We start from the raw sequence: 16,836 nt of genomic DNA on the forward strand, positions 1-16,836 counted from the left end.
CCAAGTTGGGAGTTTGTAGCAGAGATGTCCAAAAAGGTAGATTCAAGCCAGACTATTGAGCATCTTGAGAGTAAGCTTAAGAGACATGGACTTTAATCAACAGATGAATTGATAAAGAAGATGTGGTATATATACACACAATGGAATACTACTCAGCCATCAAAAAAAAAAAAATGAAATCTTGCCATTTGCAATGACATGGATGGAACTAGAAAGTATTATACTAAGCAAAATAAGCCAATCAGAAAAAGACAATTATCATATGATCTCACTCATATGTGGAATTTAAGAGACCGAACAGAGGATCATGTGGGAAGGGAAGGAAGAATAAAAGAAGACGAAGTCAGAGAGGGTGACAAACCATAAGAGACTCAGTCATAGGAAACAAACAGGGTTGCTGGAGGGGAGGGGAATGGGGCGGATGGGGTAACTGGGTGATGGACATTAAGGAGAGCACATTAAGGATAGCACGTGATGTAATGAGCACTGGGTTTTATATAAGACTGATGATTCGCTGAACCCTACCTCTGAAATTAATAATACACTGTGTTAATGAATTGAATTTAAATTTAAAAAATTTTTAAAAATTAAATAAAATAAAAAAGAAATATGGATTTTATCCCATGAGCCAAGAGTGCAATAGATTTTGAAGCAGAAGAAAGCTGTAATAAAAGTAGTATTAGGAAGACTGACCTGGCATTAATAGGTACAGTGGCTCAAATGAAAGGGGCCTTGCTAAGAGGCAACCAAATAAGAGGTAGGACAGTAGAAAGAGTAAACATAATAATGCCTATTAATTTTAAAATAGAAAGCTAATGAGAGTTGTGCAGTAAGATCTAAAGAGAGGAATAACAGGTGAATATACCAAATTATTCGCTTTTTTTTTTTAATGGAGCACAAAGTCATAACCCTGAGATCAAGACCTGAGCAGAGATCAAGAGTCGGATGACTAACCTAATGAGCCACCCAGGCTCCCCCAAGTTATTCACCTTTTCTCTTATGCTGTAACAACTGGATGGTTTTAAGACGAACCATGCAAATAAACACAAATGCTATATACAAACTTCCTTTCGCAAAAGCTCACAAAGCATAATTTACATAGTATACATATTCTCCCCACAAAGTTCTTCAAACTATAGATTCTTCAGATGAATGTTTTAAAATAATTCTGACCATTCATAAGTAGGAGGAGTGATACTTATTACTAGGTCTCAACTGGGGGTAATTTTGCACCCCCAGGTTATATTTGGCAATGTCTGGAGACTTTTTGATTGTGACAGCTGTAAGGGTGCTCCTGGTGTCTAGTGGATAAAACCAGAGATGCTGCTCAGCATCCTACAGTACACAAGATAAATCACCACCACAAAGAATTGTCAAGCCCAAAATGTCACTATTATAGGCTGAAAAAACCCCATCAAAATCCCACTCAGTACTAGGTCCTTAAAAGTATTAATTACCTTGGACATTAAGGTGATAAGATCTAAAATTCAGTTTTTAATACACCTCAGTGTATGTTTTCAGTACTCTAATCTGCTTATACATTTACATAAATTAAATATAAAGCAAAAAATAAAGTAAAAAGTAAAACATCTAAAAGCTTTCACATTGATCATTTACATTCCAATAAGTAGAAGAAAAGTTCTACTTTTCACATAGTTACTCACACTTTCCCTTATTTGTGCATCTAGAAGATAGTTGTAAGGACAAAATATTATGTGAGCATCTTCTATTAGTTCTCGTGCTGTGTAATATGGACATGCCTTTAGTTTTTTCCCCAAGCTGACAAGTTCTTCTATATCCCAGGCTTTGCACATTCCTTGAAGAGTCTGTAATGTGTGTTGATCACTAATTTTATGTACACCATGATAAAAATAGCAGGATTTGCCCTAAAAACAAACATGCGTTACTGAAATGTGAATCAACAAAGGAATAAAACAAGTTTATCTCAGAATTTTCAGAACATCATTAAAACCACAAGGCAAAGATTTTACAGGAGAGAAATTATACCATAACCATAATCACAACCATTTTAAAGAAACTCTATTAGTTGACTCAGTATAGCTCTAGATACTCTAAATTAACCTGAAAAAAAATGTTTTGAATTATGTTTGCTGTGCCATTGTTCTGATTAAAGTGATATTAGGCAAAAATATTTCTTGAAGGATACACAAGAACAATGGTATCACTGGTTGCTTTCAAAGATAACTAAGTGACTTGGGGACAGGAGTGAGAGAGATTTTTCTTTATAAACATGTCTGTACATTTTCAGTTTGAGCCATGAGACAGTATTACTTAATCAAATATAAAGAAGTAAAACGAAAGGAAGAAAGGAGAAAGGGAGAAAGGGATGTCTTAGGGGAAAAAAACAGAAGAGTGTTCACTATAAAATATCTGGAAGATACAACAGAGTACCAAAAATCCCACTAAATTATCTATAATTCTATCACAGAAAGAATGTACTAGTAACATTTTGATGTATTTCATTTATACTTCTTCTATACATATGTACATATGGATACATCTCTAAAATGTGACCCAACATTAAAATAATGAGAACGTAATTAACTGTTAAATCTCATCTTCACAAAAAACACATCCTTCCATATCTAAAATAATTTTTTAGAATTATTTCTAGGGCTAGTTAAGATTAGTTTTTCTTATTTGAAACAAAAATTAACTTTTAGCAGATAAGTGCATTGCTTTTCCAGTATAGGAGCACTATCGTAAAAGAAACAGTGAACAAAAACACATGTGCCTTTGGATCAAGCCCAAAAATCGGAAAGTTTAGACTTTAAGGGCACTTAGAATGACACTCCTGCGCAGGCTGATAGCAAAATTAGAATGGCTCATCCATTTTAGCCGTGTAACACAACCCTGAGGGGAGTCTGTCAATTGAAGTGTTATCACACTTTTAAACTCTTTTTCACTCAAACTGTCAGATATCTATTTATCATTTCGCTTTGGTAATTCAGCCACAGTAAACATAGACACCTATAGTGACTTTGTAATTGGCCATCATTACAATACCAAATTACCCTAAGGACTTGAGAACAAGAAAAAGAATGTTCGTGTATGGCTATGAGCTAAGCATTCTGAAGCAGAATTAGGTCCAGGCAACCAAAAGCAGGTATCTTCAATTATTTATAACCAATGAGAAAGAAATGCATAATATAAAATAATATATTCATATTACATGGTAGAAGGTGATACATCAATTAAATGAAACTCTAAGGTCTATGGCTCATAGCCTTTTGTGTAGAACCAACTCTGTTCGACAAAATACTAGTGAAAGATAGAACAACTTTCAAAATATATTAATTTACCATTGGTCATTTCATAGACTATCAACTTATGGTTCATGAATAATTTCTGAGTATATTCCAGACTTGTAACTTCAGTTTCAGACTAAACGAGTTATTAAACACAGACTACCAAACTAATACCGCCAAATAAATTATGTTTTTACTAAAGAAGACTTCTCAATTCCACCTTGACCAAATTCATATTATTCAAGATTTCCCTGGAAAACTTCAAAACCACCAACGACATATCTTTAAAGTTAATAATTTAATATAACTTTTTTTGAAACAGAAGTTTGTACTTATCAGAATTACAAGATAGGATAATCATTATATTTCTCATTCAATTAAAAAGCATTTAAAAATTTACTCAAAGAGAGAGCCTAAATAAACTATCTTCTCATGAAGTTTTAAAATATATAAAATATACTAATTAGATCGAATTAGGCTAAATTATTTAAATACTTTTATCTCCTCCTATGACATCATCCATATTTGACTATTTTTGGTAGCGGGATTTCAAAGAGGTACTAGAAAATTAATTTCAAGGAATTAAATATCCCCAAGCTTTAGAACCAAAACCTATCATTTTAAACTTGAAGATAGATTTTCTTATGGTAAAATTATTTCTCAAAAAATAGCAATACTAGGGGCACCTGGGTGGCTCAGTGGTTAAGCGTCTGCCTTTGTCTCAGGTCATGATCCCGGGGTCCTGGGATCGAGCCCCGCATCGGGCTCCCTGCTCAGCGGGAGGCCTGCTTCTCCCTCTCCCACTCCCCCTGCTTGTGTTCCCTCTCTCACTGTGTCTCTCTCTGTCAAATAAATAAATAAAATCTTAAAAAAAAAAAAAAGCAATACTAGCAATTCATTTGGTTTTCATAAGTTATTTGATTATCACTGGGAAAACACATATGAAACAGAAAATGAACATGTAAAAAATTGAGTAAATTGAATCTTTTCAGCCTTATTTTTTTCTCTAAAACAAAATAACTTTACTCACGTTTTTTCCATCCAGCAATTCCATGCACTTTTCCTTTCTGTTGAAGTTACCTACTACTTCAGGATGGACACAAGTATGATCCCTGCTGGAAAGAATAGTCATTGGGACCCCTGAGTACGCTGTCCTCCGGAGCTCTCTAGTAATCTGAGCTATCTGTTTGTGTGTGCGTGTCCCAAAATATATTTTGGGTATCTTGGATTTCCCCCCATGATCCTTCTTAGTGGTATTTGAGGAATCTTGACTGCTTCCTTGTTTAGTAGAACAACAACACCTGGAACAGTGACCAGGGGGCTGAAACAAAGGAAAGAAAAGACAACTTATGCCTGGTTACCACAAAAAACGTTATTAAACCCCGCACAGAATCAGAATCTATAAGTAATAAATCACAACTGTCAAATAAAGAGAAATGTCAAGATATTACATTATCTAAAACTTGCCATTAAAGAAAAAAATACAAATTCCATTTCAAATTGTTTTTCTTGCACTCTTAAAAGTTACAGTGTTTCCATATTTGCATGGCTTTCTAACATATTCCGACTCTCAAATTCCAAATGTTTTAAGAGGTTTTAATTCTAATTAGAAAAATAAGACAAAATGGAGTACAATTTTCATTTTTGCTCAGGCTTCAAATGAACTCGTAATACTACAGTTTCGAGTTGATAGTGCTATTTTTGTTCACAGTGTAGCTCATTCAAATATTCTATACCAACACTTTAAAGAGCATTTTAAATATACCTTACAAAAAAAATAGAAATATCAAGTTGAATCTAAAATAGCATTAAAAACAAGAAAACTATTCTCTAGCAAAGGGATGCAAATGAATGCAAATTATTAATATTTAATAATGAGGCAGGTTGCTTGTGTGGAACAAATACATCTGAAATTCCATTACCTGTCATGGAATTCAAATCCATCAGTAAAATTTTTAAGGATAGCTTTTTCTGGACAATTTTACTCATAATTCAGTTCCACAATTAAAATAATTAGATAAATGTCTCCTAAACGCAACATATGGAACGGCAGGAATATAGTCTGTTATTTACCTGATTTTTCTCTTCTGTTTCCAAACTCAAAAATAAAATAAAAAGTTCATTGCTATATATTAGAAACATGAGTTCTTAATAACTATTCCCTCCTCAACCTCAATTACTATACAAATGAGACAAAATGCAGCCTCATTTAAGAGAAATCCCGTGAAATCGTTAGTTTATAGAAGTGGTCACTGATGGGGAAAAAAAGCTAAATAGCACAGTAGCTTAAGAGAATTTGTTCAATAGAACAAATACACCTTTTAACCGAAGTTTGTTTTTTTTTTTTAATTATAATCAGTAAGAATAGCCTTCATAAACAAATGCTAAGTCATAGCACGTTACACCACAATACTGGGGATCAAGCTGTCTTTCAGCCTCAACTCAGTGGAAAAGCAAGTTCAAATTACTCCCAGTCTCGCTCAACCTTGTCCTCCATTAAATATTACAATACATGATAGAATGGATGTAAATGTGACCCTTCTGGAGCTGTCACTCACTGGGATAAAAGGTTCACTGATGTGCCAAATAAAGTCAGTCAAAGCAGATAAAGTTACAGCCATGCTGGAATTGTTACATTCCCCTCTCAGGTTGCCAGTAGCAGCAGATTTCATTACAGAGTGCTGCCACATTAAATAGCCAGTTCCAAATATCCTGCCTTCTATATTGAATAATTACTTATTCACTGAAAGGATAAAAAGAAGAGTTATGAATGGGGCTCTTGTCAACAGTGAGGCGGAAACAGCTGACATGTGGTTTATGTTACATATGTTGCAATATCTAACAATTTATAGTCTCACACAGAAAATGGAATGCAAATTATATCATGGTATTTCTGACTGAAATTTTTTTTGGCCTTTGCAATGATCACATTAATTAATTAACCTGGTAAATGAATTAAGATAACTCTAGGTAGCAGAATTAGTTTATTTTTCTGTACCTTTAATCTTTTCACTCATTATACTATTTCTCTTCCTTTGATACAATACATTAAATACTGAATATTAAATTGAATACTGAAATGCTATATACCATATGGCTATATTATATCCAAGCATAAAAGTAATCCAATAAAATGGTCTTCTCTCAAGGTTTAGAAAACCTCCTTTTTGATGAAACACTTTCAACATCAATTTCAGTTAAAGCTTTATCACCTACACCTTTTATTTTAATTCCACTTTTTTCTAACCAAAAGTCCAAACAATATTGAAATAAAAATAAGTCAACCACCTATGACAAATAATTTAATATATAACTTAAAGACCTTTATACATATATATCTCCCATATTTTTTCAAATAAAAAGGGATGCTATTATATACTTTTATAACTTGCTGCTTTGTATTGAAACTTTTTACTTTTTAAAAGGGATGAATTTGGCATTAATAATTTTAAAAAAGGATCTCCCTATCTTAAAATGTTATGATAGTAGCTGTAACGAACAAAAATAAAAGATTGAGAACTAGTTTCAGAAAACTTTTCCCAGGCGCCTGGGTGGCTCAGTTGGTTAAGCGACTGCCTTCGGCTCAGGTCATGATCCTGGAGTCCCAGAATCGAGTCCCCCATCAGGCTCCTTGCTCGGCAGGGAGTCTGCTTCTCCCTCTGACCCTACCCCCTCTTGTGCTCTCTCTCTCACTCTCTCTCTCAAATAAATAAATAAAATAAAATCTTTAAAAAAAAAGAAAGAAACTTTTCCCATTAAAGCAGCTTTATTTAGGTACCTTAAATCCGTTTTTCACTCCATAACTGATAGAATTATAAACTATAGGTAATTTTATATTAAACATATTTTTGTTATGTTTTATAGTGGTCTGAAGTAATTATATCATCTATGAATTTGAGGCTGACTCAAGAATTTGGTTTTTCAGTAGGTGGTTGAGCAAGTATTATAGAAGATAGAAATTAAGAAAGAAAGCTGATTCTTTTTCCTTTGCAATATTAAAGAAAAATTATTTCTTCAGAAGTGATCTTCTATTGAAGTTTCCATTTAATGGATTTGGTACAATCATATTTAATATAGAAAAAAACTGAATGTGGTAGGAGAACAGAGGCTTCGAAAAGACATTTATTTAGCAACAAAAGAGAATTATTTGTACCAAAATCACCTACTTCCAATTCTGTAAGAAAACTAGAGAAAGAACACTAAAAACAGTCATGGCAGGAAGTCATAATATCCTCCAATCCAATTAATAGGCTAACACTTTATGGTCTCGCTCTGAAAACACTTTGACCTAGCCGTCTTGAAACAATAAATGAACAAAATAAAATAATGTTGTACCTTCCATTAAGTATTTCTCCTGCTAACAAGCTATCAGGTTTGTCTTTCAAAGGGATATTTTCCTTTTGATTTTGACCTTTGAATTTACAGAGACTGCATTAGGAAATGGAGAATAAAAAGTATTCACTTTCATCCAACGTATCTGAATGTCAAGAAAGATAAAACATATAGGCTCCCCAAAACCTGTAAACTCTAAGGCCTGAAAGTAGCTACATTGAGTGGCAGAGCCAAGCCCTTTAAGAGATGGCTGCTTCTCCTATAGAAACGGTCTAGAGTCCTTTTACTTCAACAAAAGACAAGAAGTAACACCAAACCAACCCAAATAACACCAAAATTCCATTATCATTTAAAGAGAAAAAACAAACCAAACAAACAAAAACTATAGGGCACCTAGCTGGTTCAATCAGTGGAGCATGCGACTCGATCTCAGGGTCATGAGTTCAAGCTCCACGTTGGGCATGGAGCCTACATACATAAGGAGAAACACAAGAGATGCATGTGGGCGAGACACTATATTCTTTCAATATGTAGGAGTCAATTGTTTAAAATACATTTCAAATCTACAATAGTCAAACTGTTCTTAGAAGGTCAGCAACCAAGGATTTTAGAAAATTCTCTTCATGTCTAACAATTTCTATCTATTCTCCCTCTTGTCCTATGATATAGAAATATATATCTAAATTTTTGAAAGAATGAAGAAAGATTATAAGATTTGATCTTGAAAGAAAGACCAAATTCTGAGTCCTTGTCACTATTCCTTTCAGAAAGTTTAAGTTCAAGTAGAATAAGATACAATGTCAAGGTCTAAAGTTTCATAATTTTCTCCAACCTTTCCCCACAAAAACAACAACATAAAAATTTCTATGCCTAGGGGTGCCTGGATGGCTCAGTCGGTTAAGAGTCTGCCTTCTGGTCGGGTCATGATCCTGGAGTCCAGAGATCGAGCCCTGCATCGAGCCCTGCCATCAGGCTCCCTGCTCAGCAGGGAGTCTGCTTCTCCCTGTACCCCTCACCCCACATGCGCTCTCTCTTTCTCACTCACTCGCTCTCTCAAATAAATAAAATCTTTAAAAAATACATTAAAAAAATTACTATGCCTATATAGTTGAAAAATAAAAATGAGCATGGTGACTAAACACATTTAAAAATGGAAAATAACAAAGGATATTGTTGCATTGTCAGAGAAGTTACTTTGCTAAGTCAAAAATCAGGTAACCTTCTAAAAGGAGGCTCTGAATTGAATTCTAAACACAGACATAAAAGGTTATATTTATGTGAAAAATAAGTATATAAAAAAGTAAAGAGGAAAAAAGACCAAAAGAAGTTAATTTGTAGGAAATAAAGGGAAAACTAGGTCCATGAAATAATTACATACTTTTCTAAAACCTTCCACATGTGCATGTATTGTCTTTCAACCACACTGCAAATTCCTTGAGGACAGAAACTATGTCTTACATTTCTTTATATAACTCATTCAGAAACATGGTGTTTTGCACATGACTATAACTTAAATTTTTTTAATTGAAAGACTGTGACTTACGTCCCCAAGCCGAGTACTGTACATGTACAACACTGTATTTATCCAACAGATGCATAATTGATGTCCTGATTTGAAGTTCTTCACATATCAAAAAGTTACTTCAAAATAAAAAGGTTAGCTTTTAAAAGAAAAAGTGCAGGGCAATCTGTTATTTTCAAGGCCAAAAAGAAAAATCATCTTGTTATGCTAATATCTGGGCCACTTTATAGTTGTGAGCAACAAACACATATCCTGATATAGTCATTGTTAATTATAGTGATCATTTATTAAGACTGTCCCTGTGCTAAACACTTTATATGTTCTATCTCATTCATTCAAGAAATATTAGAATTCCTGATAGATCAAACCAAGCAGAAGATAATGACAAGTGTCACCTTATCTCATTGACAATGCTTCACTCTTGTTGTACAAAGCAGTTTTTGGAGCTTATCGATACCAGTTTCACTCATGAATTACAGAACTGTTTAAAGTTAGTACTCTAAGTGCATTATTTACTGAATGCAATTACAAAATATTCCTAAAGGTAAGGTATAAAATTTAGTTCAAAAAAACTATTTTAACTTATTATTAGTTGATATTTAAATCAAATATTTTCTAACAAGATTTACATTATGTTCCTCAAGAAAAAGAAACCCCAAAACTCTCAATTAAGAGACTGTTAAAGCACACAACAAACTTTTTCTGTAAAGGGCCAGAAAGTAAGTATTTTATGTTTTGTGATAAATAACGTCTCTGGCCCTGTATAGGAAAATATGTTTATGATCCCAACGTGGGGAAGGATTTCTTAAACAATACACCAAAAACACAATGATTGAAAACACAATCTTGTTAAGATGTAAAATTTCTATTTAAAATGGCACTCCCCTTCATTTAAAAAAGAAAAAAAAAAAAGGGAAAAAGGTAGCAGCACAGACTAAGTGAAGATAGCATATACCCAAAGACCAGTATCTGTAACATATGAAGAATTCCAACAAATCAATTTTAAAAGACAAATCCAATAGATGGCCCAGAACAAGAAAATCACACAAGAGAAAAGCTGAAAGGCCAATAAACATCAGAAAAGATATATAATTTAATGCTCAACCTCATTACTAAGTAGGAAAATGCAAATTAAAATCATAATTCAATTCTGTTTCCCATCCATCAGATAGGGTGTTAGAGAAGATATGAAGCAACTCTCACACACTGCTGACCCAAGTAGAAAGTGGCACATCCACTTTGTAGAGGAAACTGTTGATCTAGTGAATCAAAGATACGTAGACATTCTGACCCAGCATGACTCTGTAAAGTATACATTATAAAGAAACTCTTGCACATTAAGACAGATACAATAGGGATATTCTTTGCAGCATTGTTTTAATAGTGAGGAAAACAAGCTAAATGTATCAAAAAAAGAATGGATAAATAAATTGTGGGGTTTTTTCTCAGTCAATAGAATACTACCCATAATGAAAAAAATAAAAACCAGAGTTGCATGCATCAACATAAACATCAAAAAAACAATGTTGAGCAGACCGAGTGTAACTTAAATAAAATTTTATTCTCCCCATAAAATTCCAAACTGATGATAGGAATAAAACTATAAAACTTTAGGTAGAGAATTAGGAACCCCCACTGTAGTAGATAATCTTTGGAGCTAAGGATTGTAGTGGACAATATATCTGAAAAATGCTAAAAAGTACTTCAAAAGAAACCTAGCATAACAAATACAGTCTATTCTGGTTCTTCCTCAGCTGCTTATGAAAGCAGATAGCTTTCATCTTAATACCTCTTGACCAAAATGTTTCAACCTAATTTATTAGGAAATATGTTCTTAATTTAGGGTCCATGAACTGTTACAGAAGAGAGGGTTTGAGATCACCCAGAAACTACAGACACAATTTTGTGTGCAGTTCCAGAAAGTAAGTCCAAACTTTCCTCAGGTGCTCAAGAAGACTGGACTGTGACTTACTGGGTGAGGGCTTTCTTCCAGAATTTATGTCTGATTTTATAATGAAAATCAAATGGAAACAGCATTTTCTTTACAACCAACTTGGCGAGACACATTTGTTCTGTAGAAGAATAAACAAGTTCAGAGTCCAAAGAAGACAATTTTACAAAGGTTCCTCCACTGCTTGTAAATTCATTTATCTTTTGTTTGTTAATTACCTAATATTAACATAATTCTAAAACACCTAGTTTATTGCCATTGTTTATTTTTAACTCCATTTTACAGATAAAAAATAAAATCTAAAAGAGTTCCTCAAGTTGTTATAAATACATGATAACTTTGTGGAAAAGTTGGAATTCATAAACTTAAACCTCAAAACAAAGACTGTTTAACAGGCTCATTTTCATCTACCATTTAATTTGGCAAAAAAGCAAAATATTACCCTTTTTAATTTCAGAATGCCATGCACATAAAAAGCTAGTGGTAAAAAGCCAATGAAGGTAGAATTATACTATGATCTTTGAGACACAAAAAAGAGGGTTTATTGTTAATCTTTATCAACCAACTGCTGTTGTCTAAGCCATCCAAACAGGTACTGAATGCCTGTTGTGCAAAATCTCACATAAGCACACACTCTAGTAAGATAGCAAAAGTGACATAACTATACCTTCTCAACTGTTCTTTTTAAAAAATTCAAACAGTAGTACTCTACTGCCAGTTTCATGATTAAACCGCACAAAGCAGCTGTTTATCCACTCACAGCAACCAGCAGGTGAACCTGATTCAATATTTATCACAGGCTTTCACAGATCACTGCTAACCAAGCAAACGTTTTAATTAAGCTGGAACTTGCTTCAAAGAGCTCATTCAAGATGTCAATCAGCAGGTAAGGGATCAGATACAGTGTCAGGTGAGAGTGTGTAATACAAATCCACAACTTTCTTCATCCCATCGCTGTAAATTAGCCTGCTCTAAAGTTCAGACTCTGATTGTAACAGACTGCCAGTCTCCTGGAATGTGTAACTGAAGTCACTCAAATTCTATTGTGAAGGTTGTAAGCAATATGTTAAACTGCAATGGGCTAGCACATTAAGACAGATCTTTTTCACGGTTGTTTTTTGATACCGTAAGTGTTTGTTACCCTACTCTCCACTTACTGTTTACTTTCTTGCCTGGTGTAAATGGGAATTCCTTAACACAGTTGCCCCAGTTTCTGAAAAGTTTATGTTTCAGTAGAATTAATCAAAAAAGATCCAAAGCAGTAAAACTTTTTACCTAAATTTATAATAATTATATTCTATAAAAATTCTCATTTTAAGAATAAACAAATGTTAAAAATGACCAAACCTATAAAGCAAAAATTCTCTTGGTTTAACAGCACTTTACACAGAAGTGCCTATAGCAACAAGTCTCAAAGTATAGTAATTCACACTGGCCAACTTCATGAGACATATCTGGGGTGTTTATAACAAAAAAAAGAAAATAAATAAATCAAAGAGTATGAGGGGAAAAGGGAAAGCTCTTCCTTACAGAATATCAGCTAAAAATTGTATGTAAACAGAATTTTTAAAATCACCATTTTGCAACTCTCATGTAATTACTGATTCCTGAAAGCTACCTAAATGGATGCTAAAATCATTGAGTGTAAAGTTGTTGGGGAACAGGATATTCATACATCCTCCAAATATCACCCCACAGATTACTTATTAACAGCAAAAGAAAAATGTGCCTTTATCATGGACACCAGTTTAACCAAATGGTCAAATGATACAGTGGTCAGACAAACTGGCATCAATGTACCTCTTGATGTGGTATTAGAAAAATACTTATCTGCTCTTCTTGAACAAAACTACATGATTATGAAATCCAAATAATCAGACATGAATCAAATAGAACCCAGGAATAAAGGAAATGTGATAAAAAGATGTATTATTTGGTTGGTGAAAATTAATCCAACTGCACACTTACATATTTTTCAAACTTCCTTCAGTGAACTTTTTAAAATGAGAAAACAAAGCTATCCTGTGACATCACCTTCTCCTATATAATTGACCAAAATGTTACAAGCAAAACCTACACAAAATAGAGATTTTTGACTCTTTCATGAGCATTAAAAAAGGGATAACTTATTATCAATATACAAGCCTCTAAAGCAGCAGTACCCGATAGAATTTTCTGTGATGACAGACGCTTTGTATCTGCACTATTCAGTACACTTGCCACTAACTACTACATGGGGCTAGTGAGTATTTGAAATGTGCTTAATGCAACTAAGGAACTACATTTTTATTAATTTAAATAGTTACATGTGGCTAGCAGCTACCATATCAATGTAGATTTAAAATACTACAACAGGTTCTAAATTTAATCTGAAAAATAAACTAGTGAGAATAACCAAAAAGTATTTGGAAAGGAAGATAGGCAAGAATGGTATTTTTATATATGCAAGAATTTAGTATACATGATAAAGATGTTGTGCTAGGCACCTCTTTAGACATGTGTCCAACCCTATATTCTTTTTTTTTTTTAGATTTTATTTATTTATTTGAAAGAGAGAAAGGGCAAGCAGGGAGAGGGAGAGGGACAGGCAGACTGCACTGAGTGCACAGCCGAAAGGGGCTACATCTCACAACCCCAGCCGAAATCAAGAGTCAGACACTTAAGAGTCAGACACTTAACTGACTGAGCCACCCAGGTGCCCCAACCCTATATTCTTTTTTTTTTAAGATTTTATTTATTTTTTTGACAGAGACATAGATAATGAGAGCAGGAACACAAGCAGTGGGAGTGGGAGAGGGAGAAGCAGGCCTCCCGCCAAGCAGGGAGCCTGATGTGGGACTCGATCCCAGTGCCCTGGGATCATGACCTGAGCCAAAGGTAGACGCTTAACGACTGAGCCACCCAGGTGCCCAGCCAACCCTATATTCTTTTTTTTTTTAAAGTAACAATTTTAATTGCTGCTTATTAAAGCAATTTTTTAATAAACATTTCTATCATATTTAAAAGGTCAAGTTCATTCAACTAAGAACTGATCAGAATATGTGACAACCCCAAATCTAATTTTTTAAATCTAATTTTCCGGTCAAGAAATTAAAGCAAGGTTATCCGTATAAAGATACAATCCTAAAGATCATAAGCCTTGACCTGGAGAAGGCTATGCAGAACTGGTGGGAAAAAAAACAACTTATTTATAGTTTTCCAGCGAAAGTTCTAAGTTTTGTTTTTTGTTTTTTTTACCTCTGCATCACTGCATTTCTATTTATATTAAAAGGTGCTAGAATGTTTCAATTTGTATCTTCTGATTCTGTAAGTCCCTCTATAGTTACCCACAGAAGTTACTACATTTATAAATACCAAAGATGTAACAATTCTCAAATTTTCTAGATTACTCCAATAAAATATTTTAAGTTTTCCTATGATTTGACTATCTGTATTGTCTCTGTAACAAAGCTCGGGGTCGGCATTATAGATACATAAACATAACAGTCAAAAAAAAAATCCACTTTCCTGAACTTTATTAAAGAAAAAGCAATGATGGTAAATCTCGAGAACAGAGTCAATTTTCTAGGATTCTTCCCTTGAAAATGTGCCATTTGATTTCCAAACACATGCCAGAGCGTACATGGTTCCCAATGGTACTAAGGAGGTGAGAAGCTGAAATCCTAAAATGTTCATCTTCCAACTTTCCCCAGTCTGTGGTCTGTCTTTGGATCAGCAATAATTGCCTGAACAGCTACTACGGCTTCATTAATTTTTGTCTGTAGCTCTCAGAGCTCTTCTATATGCAGCAATCACAGAATTTGAGCAGCTTCATTAAGAACTGCATCTCCTGTGTCAAAACCAAGAATATGTTTGTCTAAAGCAACAGGCAAGCCCTCTTTCGTTTGATTTGCTTCAGCAACTGCATCTTGGGTCAGGTGCTCCTGGACCAAAATGCGAATTGCCTTAAGCATTACCAGGTAATCATCATGATGCTGAATCTGAAGGTTAGCCAAAGCCATTACACCAGCCTTAAAATCAGGATTATTTACATCCAAGTTGACCAACGGCTCTGCATTTTTAGTTGCATTGTCAGCATTTTTTGTATTATCAGGTACCAAGTCCTTGTATTTTTCAGCATTATCTCCAAAGTCTAACAACTAAACCAAGAAGCCAGTCAATTGCTTCTTGTTGATCTTGAATCTTGAAAGGACAGTTTACATCTTTGAAATACTTTTCAAAGAACTTGGGCTAGTCACTGCTGTGGATGTTTCTTAAATTACCTCTGTCTTCAATCTTGTAGTGTCTGATTTTCTGGTCTTCAAGCCAAACAATAAAGTTTCTAAATTCTGTTTCATCTTTGCAGTTGAAGCCAGCCGGGTTGTGGTAGTCGAGGGCCGTCAGCTTGCGTCGGAACATGGTCCCCGCGTCTCGCTCTGGTCCCCCGGACTTTGGCCGGGAGAGGACAGGCGAGGAGGAGCCCCAACCCTATATTCTTTTTTTTTTTTTTTTAAGATTTTACTTATTTATTTGAGAGAGAGAATGAGAGAGAGCACATGAGAGGGGAGAGGGTCAGAGGGAGAAGCAGACTCCCTGCTGAGCAGGGAGCCCGATGCGGGACTCGATCCCGGGACTCCAGGATCATGACCTGAGCCGAAGGCAGTCGCTTAACCAACTGAGCCACCCAGGCGCCCCCCCAACCCTATATTCTTAAAAGAGTTTATCATCTATAGCCTCTGCTAAAAAGGTAGACCTAATAACACATGACCACACCCAAAATACTCCCATGCATAGCAAGACCGGTAAGATTCATTTTCCAAGAACTTGTATTTGGGTCATTTAGATTAACTATAGAGAGTAGACAAGAACATTTCATAAGACTTCAAGGTTTCCATTCTGAGAGGTCATGGTAAATTCATATGACAGAGAAAAAAAATGAGAGAATTCTGCAAAGAGAGGCAAAGAAGACAAACTTGAGGCCCTAAAGAGAACCTAAAAACTTTTGAGTTCCAATAAGGGCAACTATATTTCTTCCTTGACCTTATTTTGAATGGGCTTCTACTTCTTCAAAATAAATCATTCTTTTTATTTTTTTTAAAGATTTTATTTATTTATTATTTGATAGAGACAGCGAGAGAGGGAACACAAGCAGGGGAGTGGGAGAGGGAGAAACAGGCCTCCCACCAAGCAGGGAGCCCGATGTGGGGCTCGATCCCAGGACCCCGGGATCAAGACCTGAGCCGAAGGCAGAAGCTTAACGACTGAGCCACCCAGGCGCCCCTCAAAAGAAATTTTTTTTTTTTTTTTAAGATTTTATTTATTTGACAGAGAGAGACATAGCAAGAGAGGGAACACAAGCAGGGGGACTGGTAGAGGGAGAAGCAGGCCTCCCACAGAGCAGGGAGCCCGATGTGGGGCTCGATCCCAGGACCCTGGGATCATGACCTGAGCCGAAGGCAGACGCTTAACGACTGAGCCACCCAGGCGCCCCAAAAGAAATTATTCTTGATTGACAGTTGAAATGATCAAAGTAATAACACGAGACTTTCCCTAAGTTGAAGAAGTCTCTGAGTCTTCAATATAATAAAACCCACTAAATAACTAGCATAGTGAAAGACAGTGACTCTCACCTAAATATCCAGCCACAGACTATAAACATAAATTATAGAACAGCCACTCAACAAAATGCAATGTAGTCATTAAAAGTGATGCAGAAGAATATTAAGTGACATGCAAACATGATCCTGATCCATTATTATAAAGAAAGATAATTGGGGGGCGCC

At 34.9% G+C, this 16,836-nt stretch overlaps 1 protein-coding gene and 1 pseudogene across 1 annotated transcript in view; both read right to left on the reverse strand.

The window, feature by feature from the left end:
- BRIP1 (BRCA1 interacting protein C-terminal helicase 1) overlaps positions 1-16,836 on the reverse strand; it is a 188,171-nt gene that overhangs the window by 119,443 nt on the left and 51,892 nt on the right. Inside the window, exons 6-7 of the mRNA XM_035026682.1 lie at positions 4,300-4,590; positions 1,665-1,886 (exon numbers count right to left, since the gene is read on the reverse strand). Coding sequence (XP_034882573.1) covers positions 1,665-1,886; positions 4,300-4,590 — 513 coding nt within the window. The remainder of the gene's footprint in view (positions 1-1,664; positions 1,887-4,299; positions 4,591-16,836) is intronic.
- Positions 14,573-15,520, reverse strand: LOC118024670 (annotated as a pseudogene).

The sequence above is a fragment of the Mirounga leonina genome, unplaced genomic scaffold (assembly GCF_011800145.1).
Source record: "Mirounga leonina isolate KUSES-001 unplaced genomic scaffold, KU_Mleo_1.0 Mir_200, whole genome shotgun sequence".
Taxonomy (NCBI): Eukaryota; Metazoa; Chordata; class Mammalia; order Carnivora; family Phocidae; genus Mirounga; species Mirounga leonina.